Source organism: Aplysia californica, unplaced genomic scaffold (genome assembly GCF_000002075.1).
Source record: "Aplysia californica isolate F4 #8 unplaced genomic scaffold, AplCal3.0 scaffold00016, whole genome shotgun sequence".
Classification (NCBI taxonomy): Eukaryota; Metazoa; Mollusca; class Gastropoda; order Aplysiida; family Aplysiidae; genus Aplysia; species Aplysia californica.
The window spans coordinates 2,267,150-2,285,632 of record NW_004797286.1 but is presented as its reverse complement, the minus strand read 5'-3'; the positions used below and the strand labels follow the sequence as shown (position 1 = coordinate 2,285,632).

General features: G+C 38.9%; 1 protein-coding gene across 3 annotated transcripts in view; it reads right to left on the bottom strand.

Moving 5' to 3' along the window:
* The window catches only part of KHC1 (kinesin heavy chain 1), a 51,707-nt gene extending 36,927 nt beyond the window's left edge, over positions 1-14,780 (bottom strand). For 2 of the 3 annotated variants that reach the window (XM_013085601.2, XM_035971192.1), the window contains exons 1-3: positions 14,434-14,780; positions 7,383-7,553; positions 5,767-5,854 (exon numbers count right to left, since the gene is read on the bottom strand). In XM_013085601.2, coding sequence (XP_012941055.1) covers positions 5,767-5,854; positions 7,383-7,508 — 214 coding nt within the window. In that variant the 5' untranslated portion in view covers positions 7,509-7,553; positions 14,434-14,780. 3 annotated transcript variants of the gene reach the window in all.
* Between the last annotated feature and the right edge of the window lie 3,703 nt (positions 14,781-18,483).

Sequence of the window (18,483 nt, the reverse complement as noted above, 5' to 3'; positions counted from 1 at the left end):
TCTCTGTCCGTCTGTCTGTCTGTCTGTCCGTCCGTCCGTCCGTCCGGCCATCAATCCATCCACACACACACACAAACATCAACACACACAGGCACACACACACACACACACACACACACACACACACACGGTACTTACTATACACCACAAACAAATAAAACACCAGAAACATCAGAAAAAGTGAAGAGGAAAAAAAACAAAAACAGAACAGGATGGTAATAAAATAATAGGTGTAAACAATGAGAGAGGGGGGAAAAGTAGGGGAAAGGATTGGGAGTCGCCATGAGAGCCTTCACTTTTTCTTTGAAGTCCACCTGGTGAGAACATAACGCTACGTACGCATGGGCATTCGCGCATTCCCTGGAATCAATGGGGAATGCCTGCCGCCACATGTGAGCGCAATCCACAATCAGCACCCAGACCCTGTCGCATTCGTTTACGCCAGAGCCAGAAACCGTTCTGCAACCACTCGGCAGTACCGTGCGACTGTGTATCTAAACACGAGCACACCGTACCACCACCCCAGCAACAATAAACAAAACAACAAACAGACAGAAGGGAAAACATAAAACATCCGAATTTGCCTCCTGGCGGCAGACAGGCCTATAGAGTCCGTATCAATAAAGCAGTAACAAATCTGCAAAAAGAAAAGAAAAAAAGAAAGAAAGGGGACCAACATCTTGATCTTAACTAGGGCAAAACTACTAGTAAAATCGGCAAACAATCCGCAGCCGACGACAAAGTTTTATGGTTTGCACAAATCAATAACATCGATTCGGAATCACAGTATAACGCAGAGATGCTCTGTGTAGTTTGCTTTTCCTGTTTGCCTTGTGTGTTGACGAAAGAGTAGTCCGCTTTTCGGTTCATATTCATAAGCTGAACGTTGCTAGAACATTAAAATATTATTGGGGAGACTCTATTGCCGAGACAAGAGAAATGTTGTAGACACTAGACATAAATACAATGTGATGCGAAATAAAGTGCATGTATATGGGCCGTATTTCGTATATACTATTTACGTAGTAGGCTCTACGGCGCTCACGCGCAGTGATAATAAAAAATAATGTCAAAAATGTAATAATACTGTCTTCGCAAAACAACCAACGCCATAGAGTGTAACTACTATAACGCTCTCCTATCGTGTCATCAGTTACGATTTTTAAAAATATTAATAAATTCAACCCACCAGATATCACCACTGCTTTCATACTAAGGTTCAAAACAGACAAAAAAAGGTTAGGATCGGTGAGGTTCTGAGTAAATTTTATCGATTCTCCACATCCTATACTCAATACCATAAGACCAATCCACGGCTTAATCCTTTTCCCTCATTCACCGTTTCATTCCCTTCAGCATCACTTAACAGTATTAAATCGCCGCGGCTGGGCATGGCAATCTAATCTTTACGCTCGATAGTGTACCATTTCCCGCACAAGGCAAACATTGCAAGCTTTCCTCGCTAAGGGCTTAAAATATTTGAAAAGAGGGGGCGGGGGGGGGAGGGGTGTTACCCAGCCAGAACAAAAATGCGACTGTCAATGTCGAGAGCATGTGCAGCTAGAGGCACTCGGTGATCTCGTGGTCTCTGACGTAAAAGTACACCGACAAAGGGCGCCAGGCGCCGACAGAAGAAAAAGACGCAAGCAGATGACATGATACAGATCTCCATTGGAAACAGGTTGTTCGACACGTCAGGGCAATCCCAACGCACGGTATTTTTATATCTTTTCCGTAGGGTGTCGTTTCAGATCTACTAAGTAAATCTCGCCACCCAGAAAGTATAAGACGGCGAACAACCTTAATCAGTTTGGAACCCATAAAAGCAAGAATTTAAGATCAGGACAGAGATTTTATTAAACTCAGCGTATGGCGAGAACCCCCCCCCCCTTCTCCACCCTATTCTGATGAAATCATTGTTTGAAACCCAAACTGCAATAATAACAATGCAGTGATACAGAGCCAAAGAGAAGCAATGAAATGTCACGATACCTTATACCTAGTCTTGCTAGTGGAGATGTACAATTTTAGTGACGAACTTCAGGTAAATAAATTGCATTCAGTTCACTTTGTCTTTTCAATTTAAACTAAGAAGACAAAAAAAGACAAAAAGCAAAATAGACCGATATATACGGGGGGGGGGGGGGGGGGGCCCGCGGCGCAACTTCATTATCTACGTTCAGTTGTCATCCCCTTTTCATCCTCTCCATGAACAGCGCGATAGCTTCTAGGCTATGGAATGCCAAGCTGTCACGGCTGCGTACGCTTTTACAAAGCCCCGCCCACAACGTTGTCGTTTCTTTCACACATGAGAGACCATAGGGCGGGATGGTCGCAAAGAGTACAAAAATCCCTTTGGCTATATAGATCTGCAAATAGCAAATTGTCTCACTATAAAACGGGTGTGGATAAGGACTGGCGGCCCTTCCCTGTACCCCATAACAGAAATTATTGTGCAAAATAAAAGAGCTGCATATATAATCACATAGTGTCATTTTACATAGGTCGTAAAAAGAAAAATGATACGCAAGAATGAGGCAGGCCGCTATTAAGAGAAGTGGCAAACATTGAAAATAAAAAAAGTACATTTAAGAGCATCTGTCAATACTTCAAACAGGTCGACACAGTCCTTTGAATTTCTTCAATTTTTTGTGGCACCCACAGCTTTTCCTCAATTTGTATAGATAAACAAAAGAATACAAAGAGCAGGAACATAAGGTCTCTATTCTTCCTCTTCTTCCCCAAACCTCCATTAAGGTCAGAAAACCCCACCTATCTCAAAGTTAAAGCAAAGTTCATCGTCACATCAAGCACCAAGTCACATGCCTCCCCACATATTATACTGGCAGTGAGAGACTTAAAACATCTCATTAGTAACACTTAAACAGTGAACCAAAAAAATTTCGAGGTCAAGCACAACAGCCTCATTTTCACTACTGGAAGAGAATAACCCAGCCACTATTTTAATACATGATGGGGGTTTTTTTTGGTGGGTTTTTTTTCAGTATAAGATGATCAGGAGAACTTCCCAAGATAGAAACTTTTTTTACAAAACACCTACCGTTCAACATTCAACTTTGAAGCTACTCTAATTATAAGTTATTTTCCACATCTTCAGTAACTCTGTATTATATCTTCTTTTCACAACACAATGGATCGCCCCTTTCCAACCATGTTTGTCAAGCAAAGGAAAAGCTCTTGCTTCCTTGTGCCATAATCATTTATCATACAACAGCCACTTCCATGATTATTAACTCCAGTCTCAAAGCTTAAGTACTGTACAGAGACACAACGACTGATAACACTCAATCTGCTGAGCACTTTACAAACACACACAATACTAAAAAATGACAATAATTAACAAAATGTGGAAATTTCACAAGACAGAAGATTACTGGCGATAATAGAGTATTAACTTATCTATGGATGTTCCTAATGAACACCATCCCCATACAAATGTAGAATTCACAACGCCCTCACAGACATATATCAAATTTGTTTTTCAAAGCTAGCCTTCTACTATGCCACCCACGTTTCTCAATCAGTGGAAAGAATCCATACATTTTACCCTGCATACCCTCAATACTTTCCATTCCCATCTTTACCAAAAGATTATTTACTTCATACTGCTAGTTTTTAGTTTTAGTAAGAGTTTTACAGCACTTGCAACACAATAAGGTCATATAAGTGCCAAAGATTAGAGGTGTTACAAGAGAGCAACAACTACAAAAAGGAGGAGAGATCAGGACAATAGATGTTTGGTAGGAAAGGAGCAAACCACACCAGACCACCCACCAACCACCCACACATAATGTTAAATGAAAAAATATTTATGTTTATCATAAGAACATTCAGTTTATGTCTCAGCATAAACTCAATTAACAACTGTACTGAAAGTGACTGTTGTTACCAAGAGCACCAGCCTCAGCCGAGAAACATAATTTTGTTCAGTTTCAGTTCTCTCAAAACATTTCAAGAATAGGGACATGAGAGTCGCATATTGAAGCCAGCACGCAACAGTTGGGAAACAAAAGTACTTCTTTGTTCCGTATATAAAAATTTGATTTGAAAGGTTGGATTATAAACTCCGAAATCAGGTGGATATTTAATTTTAGAATAGTTCAGAAAATCAACTGATGCTGTACACAACAAATAAGAAGGGGGGGGGGGGGATATCTATTTAAAGGTAGTGAAGAGCAAAGAATAAAAGAAAAGATCTTAAACGCTCAGTACATAAAAGGAAGATCATTACCAATGAGATGAAATTCCTCAGAAAAGTAATTACCGTTACTAAGAAAGACTGCATAAGGAACAAATCTGTCCGAAATTTAACCCATTAAGGAACACATAGAACATCAAAGAATCAAGTGGTTCAGTCATCTGATGAGAATAAGAATATCTCCAAATCAACCAGCAGCACAAGCTTACAATCCAAATGAGTCAGGATATATAATGGCAGTGGTAGACCATGCAAAACTTGGCTGGATGGCGTTAAAGAAGTACTCCAAAAGAATTTCATATCAACAACAGAAGCCACCCACCTGGCCCTTGATTGAAAATTGCACCTCCTCTCGACATTTAATGATACAAGAGGAAGGAAAAAGTAAAGTAAAGTAAGCCAACAGGGAGAGCAGGTAGAGAAAGCCATTGTTGAACGGGTGGAAGAGAAGACAAAACCCCTAAAATGAGGACAAAAGAAACTTTCAGAGGCCTCCTTGAGCAATTATTTTGGGAGACTTGCAATATGAGACCTACAGAAAAATGTGCCAGAAAAGGAGTGCTTTATTAACAACCCTCTCATGTAACCGTTAACAATAAAAAAAAAAATTTAAAATAAGGGAAGAGAGAGTCCTTAAATTAATAAAGGTAAGTAATTCTCCAACAGACGGTACACATCAGAACCCCATAAAATGTCAAACCCTTGCTACTGTAAATTAGTACTACTGCATTTACATGCAAGAAAATAGTGACCGATTTGAAGGCAGATTATGCAAAGAGAACTACCAATGGGCGAAGTAAAATCTAATAATTGGTAATAAAAAGAATATTTTAAAAAGTCAAAAGACTTACGGGGAGAGAACTTTTTCAAAAAGGAATAAGCTTGGCGATTAAGGCAAAATATGCAAAATTAATGTACACTGGTGCAAATCATCTTATTTTCAGACCCCCATGTAGAAGCTTGTGGCATCGTGATGAAACCAGGCTCTCATCAAAATGATGAAATCGAAGTTACCAACATTTTCTTGGAGGGGGGGGGGGGCCTCAATACCTTATCCATCGAAATACACAATTTTTGAGTGGATTTAACTGAAAAATGTTGATCAAAGGCACAAAAAAGAAAAATGTGAAGCTCATTTCCAAGGACATTCAAGCAGGGAACTTTGGTGACCACTAGTTTTACCACTGACACCAAGCGACCCCTTTTCTTCAACCGTAAACATCTTGTCTATAATTCATGAGATGGGTATTCTTTTAGCAAAAGGAAGAAAAAAAAAAAAGCTTTAAGATGGTCCCAATAACTCGAAATGAGCAAAATTAATGAGGGCCTGAAAACACCATGTCATGACATATTTGTTACCAGTGGATGACAAGCTACAAAATATTTTTTCACAAATAAAAAAAAAAAACACTCTGAGCAGACCATCTTTAGGCAACTGCAAACTACACCTTTCAAAGCTACAGACCTTTCTCGACTCAATCATAAGATAAAAAATTATAAGTAATGGAAACTACAACAAAAATTACAACATATGAAAATTAACTTACCAGCTACGATGGGCTTTGCTGTTACATTGTACACATACTCCTGAGTGACAGTTGGTTTTAGCACTTTGTCATACATAAAAATTTTACCCTGAAATGAAAATAAAATAAAAATTTTTGCAACAAATTTTTCATAGGCCTATTGATTAATTTTAAAGGCACTCCTCAAAGTATTAGATCAACTCAACTGGCAACAAAGAGAAAAGCAACACAATGGAAGAATAACATGATTGTTCAAATGAAACTGGCACTCATTTAAAACCTCTTAGCCTTTTGCTTTAGATCAAACGCTATTCCATTTATGACATCACAGTTGTACTCAAAGGTATCTTTATATATACCACTACAATTCATACGATGGAATAATACGGAAAAACGTTGATAATGTTTGATCACTCACTTTAACATCATTTACTGTTCAGTGATAGGGCCATGATGTAGGATTTTGATAGGATCTAAAAACAAGAACAGCTATAAATTGATTTACTTCGAACTTTCAGTAATATGCCTTCAAAATCAAATTTGTGGCCTACGCAACTGCCCTGATAAATGATTTTAAAGCTTTTTTGAATGTCCAGAATATGAAAGTGCAAGTTCGAAATACTTACCAAAGCATTTCTTATCCTATCCCATAGCAAGTAAGTAACTATTTAATTAACGACAAATACAAGATAATTGATTCAGCTTTTCAAGTTCATATACTCTGATAAAATTATGGGAGAAACCACAATGTGATTTTAATCTTTGATGACTTTACAAGGAATCATTGTGCTGAATGCAATGTGAAATAAGGCAAGGGCGTGCAACCTTATACTTTAAAACTTTGATTAAAATCCAGAACAAAACACCACATTACCATTCCTGCTCTATGGAACCATCCATGACACACCACAAAAGGAGAATTCATTTAAATCAAATACAGATTCCGGTAGGCATCTTTTTCATTTATCTAGTCATGGGTGTGTTCTACAAAGAGAATATAAATTAATTAAACACCCAAAAAGTAAAAAGCACTCAAATTAAAAGTAGAAAGCATGACAATGGGAGTTTTTATCCCTTTTCTTTTGTCACAGGTGTTTAAATTAATGGTTCTACTTGTATCACTACACATCTTTTTTTTTTTTACATTTAAAACCTCCCCCAAGTTGATCCCAAGAATGAAAACCCCCCAAAAAGCAACCTGTATGTTTGCATTTCAATCCAAAGATGCTCAGTGCTACCACTAGCCTTGCTTTTTAACTGGGGAAAAAAATTCCCATGCTACCTGCACATTTTCCATGACGATAGGTGAATTTAAAAATGTATAATTTTTCAAGCTAAAGCATCGTCTTTATTTTCTTGCCTGAAAGTTTGATACCATAGTATTCAAATGATGGCCATAATCGTCAACTGTTTAAAATAATTCTGTTCCACATTTTTAACCCACTGTTTTGAGAATGGCTTTATTGTAGTAAAAAAAAAGTAATCTAAAAGCAGCATTTTCTTTAAACATCACGGACAAACTGCGACTTACTTAGACATCTGAAGCACTAAGACAGCACAAAAGTAAGAACAGGTGTCTCCAAAAATGTCTGCCTTAATCCTTCAAATCGAAGACAACAAAAACTAATGACACTCACCCCGATACCAATGGACTCCTCTGAGGGAAATTTGAGAACAAACTTGCTGCCAGTCCTCTCCTCTGACTGATTCAGAGGCCGAACACGGCATATGACTTTGATGTTGCATTCGTTTTCCCCCGCCATGGTTGTTTATTGTCTTTTCACCAAATCCAAGGAAGATATTGGTGTCTGTAAGAGAATGAAAGTAAAAATGAAGAGCGTCACCCACAGGAACAACAATTATAGAAAGCAACATAATCGTATTCTCACATTCTCATGAAATTAATTTAAGTCCAACTTATACAACATTACTCTATAATTGCTTGGTATATTAAAACAAATGTTGTTCATTATGTGAAAACAGAGGAGGGAAGAGAAACTTAGTCCAAAATACTCTCTGTAGAGCCAGTAGAGGCATAATACCATATATATTGATTTTAAGTATGTGGCATGAACAGTAAGTGACTGTGTAGACTACAGTTCAATGCCAAGGCAGAATACAATTTAATCAAACCATATGGACTAAAAAGAAACGCATATATGTGGAAGACTTTGAGACTGTTGTCAATGCAATAGGTACGTGCCTTACAAATAAAAGACATCAAGACATTAAAAGATCAACAAAACAGTTGCAAAGTTACAAAGAAACATTAAGAAATTAGATGTCCACCTACAGAATTTTCATCATAATTTCAAAATTATTTGTACCCCCCCTCCCCTAAAAAAACAACAACAACAAAAAGCAAAAAACAACAACAACAAAAAGCAAAAAAAACAACAACAAAAAGCAAAAAAAACAACAACGGGGATCTGCAGTGATCATGCAGATCTGGGTCTTGTTACTGGCATTTATCCACTTTTTCTTTTACCTTTTCTTCCCAGTCATGAGCAAAACGTTCATCTCACAAAAGTGTCATATTTGGTTAACATCCTCACCCAATCTTCCACTTTTCTTACAGAATCCAAAGACACCCTTTCCCCTCTGAGGTGTAAGTTTATATTTTGAACGGCCCCTATAGGCCTAGATCTAATACATTGTCATTGAGGCATGTCGCGTACATGAGAGGCGGAGTAGGGTCGCTTTTCAAGGATCGCCGTAAAAATAGCCTGGGACTCACTGGGAGGCTATCTTTACGGCACGCCGTAAAAATAGCCTGGGAGGCTATCTTTACGGCTCGCCGTAAAAATAGCCACTGCGAAACAAAAATTGGATTCAACCATCAAGTGATACAAAATATAAAAGAGAAGGCCTTCCGTAAAGAGCGATCACTTAGAAACCTAGATTATAATCCTAACCCTAACTCTAACCCTCCCTAGCTCTAACCATAAACGATTTCCCTAACTCTAATCCTAGCTCGAAACTAGAACTAGACTAAATAAACTTTGCCTTAACCCAAACCTAGCACTAGGTTAACCTTAACCCTGATCCGGGGGGGTGGGGGGTGGGGGGGGGTTAAGAGCCTACCCCCACTGTAGGAACTATAAATGAAAATTATTATGAATTCTGAGTCTCATAATATATGATTTTGATGGTCATTGATTATATGAAGTAAACAAGATCTAACCTAGATTTCATAGTGATCGCTCCTTACAGAATTCCTCCAAAAAGTCTAAAGGGAAAGCCTATCCTATAGATCAATTCTAAGTCTCATAATATATGATTTTGATGGCCATTGATTATATGAAGTAAACGAGATCTGACCTAGATTTCATATTCAAACTCTGCTTTTAAGTGACTTATGTGAGTGTAAAGAGGTTACATATATAATATAGCCTAACTGTTGTCAGGGGATTTTATGTAAAACCAGAATTAAAACTAGAATTACCTACTAGGACTGTGTAATTGTGTCAAAAGTCAAAAGACTACACTCTCATTGCTCAATGCCAGTTAAGTTAAGTACACGGTAACCGACAACTCAGGGTCTTTCCATCACCACTACAACATCATCATTACTTCCACCACCATTTGTCTTTCCCGATGTTTAATTTTATTTTGTTGTGTTAGTTTTTTTCCGAAATTAATTTCTTTTAAAAATCACATAGCACAAAATCGACAGCCATGGCCTCTTCTGAACACCTCTTCCCCCAGCAAGCCGAGACAGCGTGATCACTATGAGCAATCTCATTGGTCTACATAATTAACTTTGCCCCCGGTAATGTCAAATCAACTTGGCTTTTCTGTTCATACAAAAGATGCAGGGAGGGCCAGTTCAGATAGATCTAGTAACTGGATATTAACGCTCTCGAGTTCACGCCCTTAATTGTATATCGACCGATCGGTCGATCGCCGGTGGGCCCTGAGCGAAGCCGGCTGTCGCTATAATAATTTGCCTAGAGTCTGCTATGTGGTTTATTTCGGTAAAGGAATGGCTAAACTTTTATAAATACACAATTTGTAACTCCTTTTTTGAAAGAGTTAGCCGTTAGAGGTGCAGGGATAATTACCTCAATTTTTCGACTACTTTCGTTTCCTTCGCCTCCATTTTGTAAACAAAGAACAGCTGCTCGACTGACTTCACAAAAAACTAACAAGTTTTCAAGTAAAATTGTAAAATGTTCGATTCTGACCCCGATTATGGTCTGGATGACTCATTTAGTGAGTTTTCTATAGATGACAGAGACTGAATCAGATAAAGAATCTGACAATGACGTAGCAAGTCCTCAACCAGGACCAAGTGGTGCAGCCAACTGCCAACGGGTAAGTCAAGTGATGATTGCACTGAGCATCTATGAACAGCTAGACCTATCGAAACCTAATATTGGCCTGCGGTGGGTACTAAAACGTGTGTTTTATTGTATAAATGATTAAAATTTGGTGTTTTCTTATGAAATTGGTTAAATTTGACAAGTTTTTCTCGCTTTTATTATTTTTTTGGCATTTTTTTTTTACCCAAGGTGCGGTTGCTAGCTGCTTGTTTACGTTCAAAATGCCGGATCCTGAGACGATTCTCTTAGTTTTCAACATTACAACTGATTGATAATGTTTGCTATCTACTGCAGTTTGTTATTATTTGTTTCAATTTAAATGTATCATCAATTTTTAATTTTTATGTGAACAAGGGAATAATTTATTTAGATCTATGTGGCCTCAGCTCAGGCGAGTTGTGAGTTGTCATTTTTGTAAACTGAGTCTGACAATCGGAGAGTGGTATGATTGGAGTGGTGGACAAAAAAGTCTTGCTGGACTTGTTCTAACATGCCTTGTTCCTGTGCATTTTCCGACAGGGGTGACTTCATTGGTGCGTAACGTGATGCGGACGATGCAAGGTACCCAAGTTCAAGCCGATGCTGCGGCCAGGCCTGCATCTCGATGAAGACCGGACCAAACAAGATGCGGAAATATCTGACACCAGGTGAATTTTTTCCCCGGTCGATCTGTATTTTTATAATCCTTATTTTTTACAACAAGACTATAAAAAATCAGTAGATATTGCTAATGCTCAGGCTTTTTTTCTCAAATAATGAAACAATTCATATGCTTTGCTTGACTCTATTCATTTACTTTAGCTGTAACAAGAATTTACGGACAAATTGGGATGTCTGTTATGTTCAAAATTAACTGTTGCACTGTTGAACACTGTGTGTGTGTGTGTGTGTTTGAGAGTGTGTGTGTGTGTGTTTGAGAGTTTGTGTGTGTGTTTGAGAGTTTGTGTGTGTGTGTGTGTATTTGTGTGTGTGTGTGCTCTTGCATGAGAGGAAGAGAGAAACAGAGGGGGGGGGAGAGGATAAAAGAATGAGCAAGACGAAGAGAAAGGTTAATCCTGCACAGATGTAGGCCTACTGTGTGTGTACATTTGTCTGATTGAATGGTGCATTGGTGCATGCGTAGTATAATTTGTAATGTGTACTTTGCTGTGTTGTTGCTGAATTTTGTATGTTGATATAACGTTGGTATAGCCTATATATCCACCTAAAATTTCTCTCGTGGATCCATCAAATTTATCTTATCATATATAAACATCTCTTATCATGGATGGATTTTATCATCAATTCTTTCTTGTGTATCTATTTTCCAACAGGTGCTTTCTTCTCTCTTTCGAATGGAGGCATTTGTGTTGCAGATCTGCACATACAGCTACGAGTAGGCCAACCTTGCAGCAATGAAAGAGACTCGTCCATCTCTAGCGCAGAAATTGTTTTCGTTGTTATCGTCTTGAGAAAGTTGAGAGAAAGTCTAGTGTCAAATGTAACAAGTGTGGAAAAAACTTCTGTTTTAGTAGCACAAGAAACTGTCTTCTAGATCATCCAGCTAATGAGTATGAGTGACGTTTTTGTATTCAATGACATTATATTCTGGGTGGAAATATGTATGCACAAATGTTTTTGTCACTATTTTTCAACTCAAGTTTTAATTTTTCTAGCATCACAGTTGGTTTATAAACCTTTTAGATGATGAATTCTCTTCTTTTATTGTCAAATAATGTGATTTGAATGTTTTTGTAGAAATGTCATAGCCTAATCTTGGCACAATGGGAGTAATCAGAGAATTTTGTGAAAATTATATTTTCGGTAACAATTATCACCAAAATACATGTAATTTTCCATGTGCCACCAAAGTGTTCATATATAAATGGGTCCTAAATTATTCATTCTTTGTCTGTCATGAGCAGAAATGGACATTCTTTTCAATAAATTTTTGGGTCAATCTGATCATACTTTTTTTCCCTTCTTTATGTTTGTCAGTTTCATAAAAAATTGTGTGTGCAATCTATTTTTAGTAACAGTTAAAGTAGGTCACCACTCAAAGCAGACATAATAAAATGATGCTATGGCTATTTAACTTTTCGAACCGAGCCGAACTACGCGGGTCGCCATTTTGTTTTGCCCGAAAGTTCTCGCGCAACTCCTCTCTCTCTCTCTCTCTCCACTGCCCACAGACAAAATTGTACGCTTTTACTAACTTTTAGTAGGCTAACAGTAGTAATGGAACGTTTGTTCACGGCACAGAATTCTACAATTTTTCTGTTATCACAGTGTAGAATTCTGTGGTTTAGGGTGAAAGCAAAATTGGTTGGCCTAGATCCAGGCTATAACTGTGAACGCACACCGGGTGAGAATAGCCAAAAGACTCGCCTGCACTATTCTCACCTGGGGTGAAAATAGAGGTGGCCAGAATAAAAATACGATCTACCTCTCACCCCGGGTGAGACTTGCCAGCGTAGGCTATCCTCAGCCGGTGTGAAACAAGACCTGTTTTTCCTCATTTTGGAATACTGTCTATCGACCAAATTAATTTACTTTTGTGTTTTAACATCATTTTTAAACTTTGTTTTGGTCAATTTGATCGTCCACACCGATAGACAGTATTCAGAAAGAGTCTTAAGAAATTGAGAGAGAGAAGAGGGGAGGAGTAGGCCTAGATCTTCCGAGAACTTCCGGGCAAAACAAAATGGCGACCCCTGTAGTTCGGCTCGATTCGAAAAGTGAAATAGCCATAGCATCTTTGTAGTCGATAAAATTAGCTTACTTTTGTGAGCTGCTATAACGTAATCTTTTCTTTGCCTTTATCCATTTGATCATCCACATCGATAGGAAGAACAGGTCTTGTTTCACACCGAGTGAGAATAGCCTACGGTGGCAAGTCTCACCCGAGGTGAGAGGTCGATCGTATTTCTATTCTCACCCCGGGTGAGAATAGCCACTTCCTTTTATTCTCACCCCGGGTGAGAATAGCCACTTCCATCTAGAATTCTAGTGATTTTATAGTGTGTGGGTTGCTAGATCTAGATATCTAGATCTACTCACTAGTCTACAGATTAGACTAATCTAGATTCTACTGTTGCTGTTACTATGACACAATGTCAATTCCACTGGCATGCTGCACTGACTTGATTCTAGATCTAGAAAGGCCACCTCTATTCTCACCCGGGATGAGAATAGTGCAGGCGAGTCTTTTGGCTATTCTCACCCGGTGCGCGTTCACCGTTATAGCCTAGATCTTGGCCAACAAATTTTGCGTTCACCTTAAACCACAGAATTCTACACTCTGAAAACAGAAAAATTGTAGAATTCTGTGCCGTGAACAAACGTTCCATTACAACTGTAGCCTACTAAAAGCGTACAATTTTGTCTGTGGGTAGTGGAGAGAGAGAGAGAGAGAGAGAGAGAGAGAGAGAGAGAAAGAGAGAGAGAGAAAGAGAGAGAGAGAAAGAGAGAGAGAGAGGAGTAGCGCGAGAACTTCCCGTCAAAACAAAATGGCAACCCGCGTAGTTCGGCTCGATTCGAAAAGTTAAATAGCCGTAGCATCTTTGTAGACAATCAAATTAATTTACTTTTGTGTTTTAACACCATTTTTTAACTTTGTTTTGGTCAATTTGATCGTCCACACCGATAGACAGTATTCAGAAAGAGACAGAGAGAGAGAGAGAGGGGAGGAGTAGATCTTGTGAGAACTTCCTGGCAAAACAAAATGGCGACCCACGTAGTTCGGCTCGATTCGAACAGTGAAATAGCCATAGCATCTTTGAAGACGATCAAATTAGCTTACTTTTGTGCTATAATGTAATTTTTTCTTGGCTTTTATCAATTTGATCCTCCACACCGATAGACAGTATTCCAAAATGAGGAAAAGCGGGTCTTGTTTCGCACCGGGTGAGAATAGCCTACGCTGGCAAGTCTCACCCGGGGTGAGAGGTAGATCTATATTCTAGATCGTTTTTCTATTCTCACCCCGGATGAGAATAGCCACTTCCATCTAGAAATCTAGATCTAGATCTAGATCTAGATCTAGGCTGTTTGAGAGAAGGCACTTGAGCTAGAAATATAAAGATCTCGATCTCAATCAATGTCCCAACAAGAAAACACAAGCTAATGCTCCTCGCTTATCCCGGTCGAATAACAGCAACAGTTTCTCCTCTGCCTTTGAACTCTGTGGAGTTTTGTTAGGCCTACTCATCATCATAGCAGCAATGGCCAGGCAATGCGTCAGATTTTTTTATTCCTGCTCCCCACAGACAAGAAAGCAGACAATAACAGTACAAAAGCTAGAATGGTGTGGATTCAAACCAGACGCTTTGGCAGGTTCAAATATAGACCTAGCTTCAATAGCCATGATATAATTGCCACTCACCTGAAATACAAACAGCCCTACAGTGGCATTAATAGATGATGTCACTGCGAGCTTGCTAAACACAGGCAGAGCTCCAACTGCTCAGAAAAACAGGAAGCGCTGCGCCGACATAGAGGTTTGATCTGGAACGCAATAACTTCAGCCGTATTGTTCCGAATACTCCCTTAAAACAACAGCAAAGAACTATAAGCTTTCAAATGTGCACCCTTTATCACTATACTTAGTTCAAATGGAGTATATCACGGACTTTGTCGACAAAGATCCATTCAAGAGCAAGCAGACTACACTATTGATCGGACAAGGCAGCCATTGCTCCCTGTGAATTGTGGGAATTTAATGACGTCATCTCATTACATGCCCTCACTCAGTCTATCCCATGATGCTCTAGAATCTGAAACCTTTTGGCCTCTGACCTCAAGCTTTCTTGTTCTCGGGTCAAATGAGGACGGGACAATGAACGGATTTGAGGTACGCAGTTCGCAGTGAATAGTACAACATAATAAATAATTAATTCTAAGGTCGTCGTCGTCAACGTTAAGACAATAAACTCCCTCCAGGTAGCATCTGAATACCACGATGGGAAAAAGCAAATACACCCCTTTTTATTTTTAAGCCTTTTTTTGTCCAAGAAAATTTATTGTCGAGGAGTGTAGGCCATTGATTTTTTATAAACTCACCACACCAGGGAACACCACCATTCGCTCTTCCACTTTCATCCTCGTAGAAGACCTGGAAAACATTTTATCATCACGTCTCTTCAGTGAAATACAGTGTCAATTAGCAAGAGCCGTGCTGTACACAGAAGTTCGTCTTTTTTCTTTAAGCAAAAAAAAAAAAATCAGTTACAATGCTTAAATGAAAAAATACGAACTTGAAATTGAAAGATATATTCCTGAGGTCATTCCCCGCTACAACCGCCGTTGCTATGGTGACATTTAAAAACGTGCTAGTGCGCGATTTTTTTCCCTTAAAAAGACACGTTTTGGAATTCATTCAAAAGTATTGAGGGAATGTTGATGCATTTTAGATCTACGTGTAGATTCTAGGTAGCTTTTAAAAAAATACAAGAGCTGTAAAAAAAAAAGCGCATGCTGTAGAGCATGGCGTTCGCCAAATCGATGAACATTATTGTGCCGATGTGCTTCTTAAATTTACTCAAACGCAAACATCAGCTACCTCTGTGCGTCGCAAATGATGTCTAGTCAACCTCCATATGCATGTGAGACTATAGGGCTTGTAGGCCTACCAGAAAAAAAGATAAGAATTAGGAGCAAATAACATAAATGGAAAAGAAAGAATACAAAACTGATGGCTAATCTATATACATATGTAATAAGTGTTCCATTTGTTAATCATTAGTTGTAGTGCAAGAAAACTCAATCTCCGTCTATAAAGCAGGCTGCATGTGTATAACATAGTTCCATAAAGGACGTCAAAGTTCATGGTGAACTACAAAAATAAACTCGGGACGCAACAGTATGGCATGAGTGTGAGCAACATTTTTTTTCAATTACAAGCGAGAGTAGTGTAAGATTCCATGTGTAATGTAGACCGGACTTTCGAGTTAACACAACGTTTCAATAACACCATTCTATTAATATGTTCTGCGCCTGGGAACACTTAACACACTACATTTTGTAGTATTATGTACATGTATTTGATTCATTATGCACAATTATGTATTTTCATGTATTATTACTCTGCTGTTAAGATTTGAACTAATTATTAAATTTCGTTTGTTTGAGTAGAAAGAGGCACATCGACGCAGTAATGGTCATCTAGTGCTGGGAAAATGTACGACAAACAGAACCAACAAAGAGAAAGGAAAGAAGTAGGACCAACCAATGCCCCTCCTAAAAAAAACCCCAAAAAAACAACAACACCCAAAAGCAAAAACATCCACACTTGTTTATTTCGTGTCATGGCTGCGAAATACATGTACCTGTACGTACGTGGTATATGACGTTTTGCATGAAGAAATGCTAAGTGATAGCTAGTAAACACGTATTGGGTTACTTTCTTAAAATGAGTTTCACCGTTATTTTAGTAGTTTTAACGTTGAGTTAGGAGTAACTTAATTACCGGTGCACTATAATGAATCAAAGCCTGAATGCATACGTGATGTACCGGTACCTGAAACAAAACTCAACCTTCCCTTTCAGTCTGATGGTTCCCTTTTTTATTATTACTTTTTCTTTTTTTGAAATCCATCTATGGATAGGATGACCCTATAAACTGCAGTCGATCCTGTCCAAGATGACCGCCTAATGAGGAGGGGGAAGTAGCCATCTTAGACACGTGGCGCTTATGGACGGTGTCATTAAACTTGTATCATGAATAAGAGAAAAACGCGCAAGGGGGGGGGGGGGTCGTTTGTACAAGTGATTGTTTGAGGCAGGTGATCGTTAGAGTAGCTTCAATTATTATAATTGTTTTTTTAATGGGCAGAGATGAATACAGCTACAACATCCTCAGCAGAACGACCAAGATACTCAACAAAGATTCTCCCCACTCGGGAATCAAACTCAGGTCGGTCTCGTGTGACCGGCGGCAAAATGCCTGACCATTGCACTACACCACAGATGCCCGTGTTCGACTGGTAGTCACGACTTTTAAGTTGTTGGCATGGTAATACATTGTAGTTTAAAACATCCTTTTAACTTGAAACACCGAAAACTGAAAGACTAGTCATAAGGTGGGACTTAGTGGTTGTTCAAAGATCTAATCATACACCTTTTAGCCCCCCCCCTTTTTCTTAATCTTACACTTAACTTACATTTGCCTCTTACACCCCCCTCCCCCAACCGGGGAAAAAAAAAGGGGCAATTAAAAAAAGAAAAACCGGGGAAAAAGAAAAGTTGCATTGGGTTGTAAAAAAAGGGCTAAAAAATTTCCCCCTGACAATATACACCAAAACCCCCCCTTAATTACAAATAAAACAAATTTCAGTGGAATTTTAAAAAAAAACCCCCCCCGGGACCGAAAAAGTGCAATATTGCATTGGTTCAAGACACCCCACCCCCAACCCCCATCTTACACTTTTCTTTGGGAGGAACAAAAGCTCCCCCCCCCCCCCCCCCCCCCCCCCCACACACACACACCCCTTCCAGGACGTAAGATTATATTTGAACGTCCCCTTGCGAATTTACATCCCCTTTAGATAGTAATGAGCAAAACAGTGGAAGCCTTGAAAAAACACATTAACAAAAACACTGGGGAGAATTCCACCCAACTCAAATTCAAGTGCTCCTACTACATGACACATGTACATTATAATCCAGCGTGATACCAACTGCGGTACATGTGCATGTAATAGGCGTACCCATCCATGACTGCTGTGTCATATGGACTTGTAGCCTACTTTGTGCTGTGATGAACTACATTTTTACTATGATTATTTCTTTAAAAAAAAGATTTATGACTTATCCTGTAGTAACGGTGGCACATGTTACTACTTCTAGTAGGCTACTACATGTAATTTATATTGTAATGCTAATTGTTCCTCTGCAGGCCAGAAAATGCGGCCAAAAAGTAGGCTACCTTGAGCTGGCGTTTGTTGTGTAGCATGTAGGTGCTTAACCATTGTTTGCAGGAGATCCTAGTTCGATTCCTGAGCAAGGTGAATTCTTAGCGAGTATCTTGGTCTTTCTTTTGTATCCCTCTCAGTAGGTTTACTCCTGGCAGGGTCGAAGAATGTCTTCCAAATGATCTAAATTGTGTTGAAGGGAGCGTAAAAACACTTACAATCTAAATTAAAATTAGCACGGCTGACAAGATGATGTTGTTCTTGTGCTCGCCAGTCCACTTTGTAAACAGCATTTGGCCATCAGACCAGAGAGGTCTGTGACACTAAAGGAATAGGAGGAGGGTGCCGTCACGATACTTTACACTGTTGATTTAACAACAACATATGACAACGTTAGCTAAGTTAGTCTCTGGCTAATACTGTAATAATAGCACACCGGGTAAAAGCATGATCTGCCTTAAAAAATGCTGTCAGTGTGGAACTGATTTTTTTTCTATTACAGTTACAGTCTCACTCACAAGTGC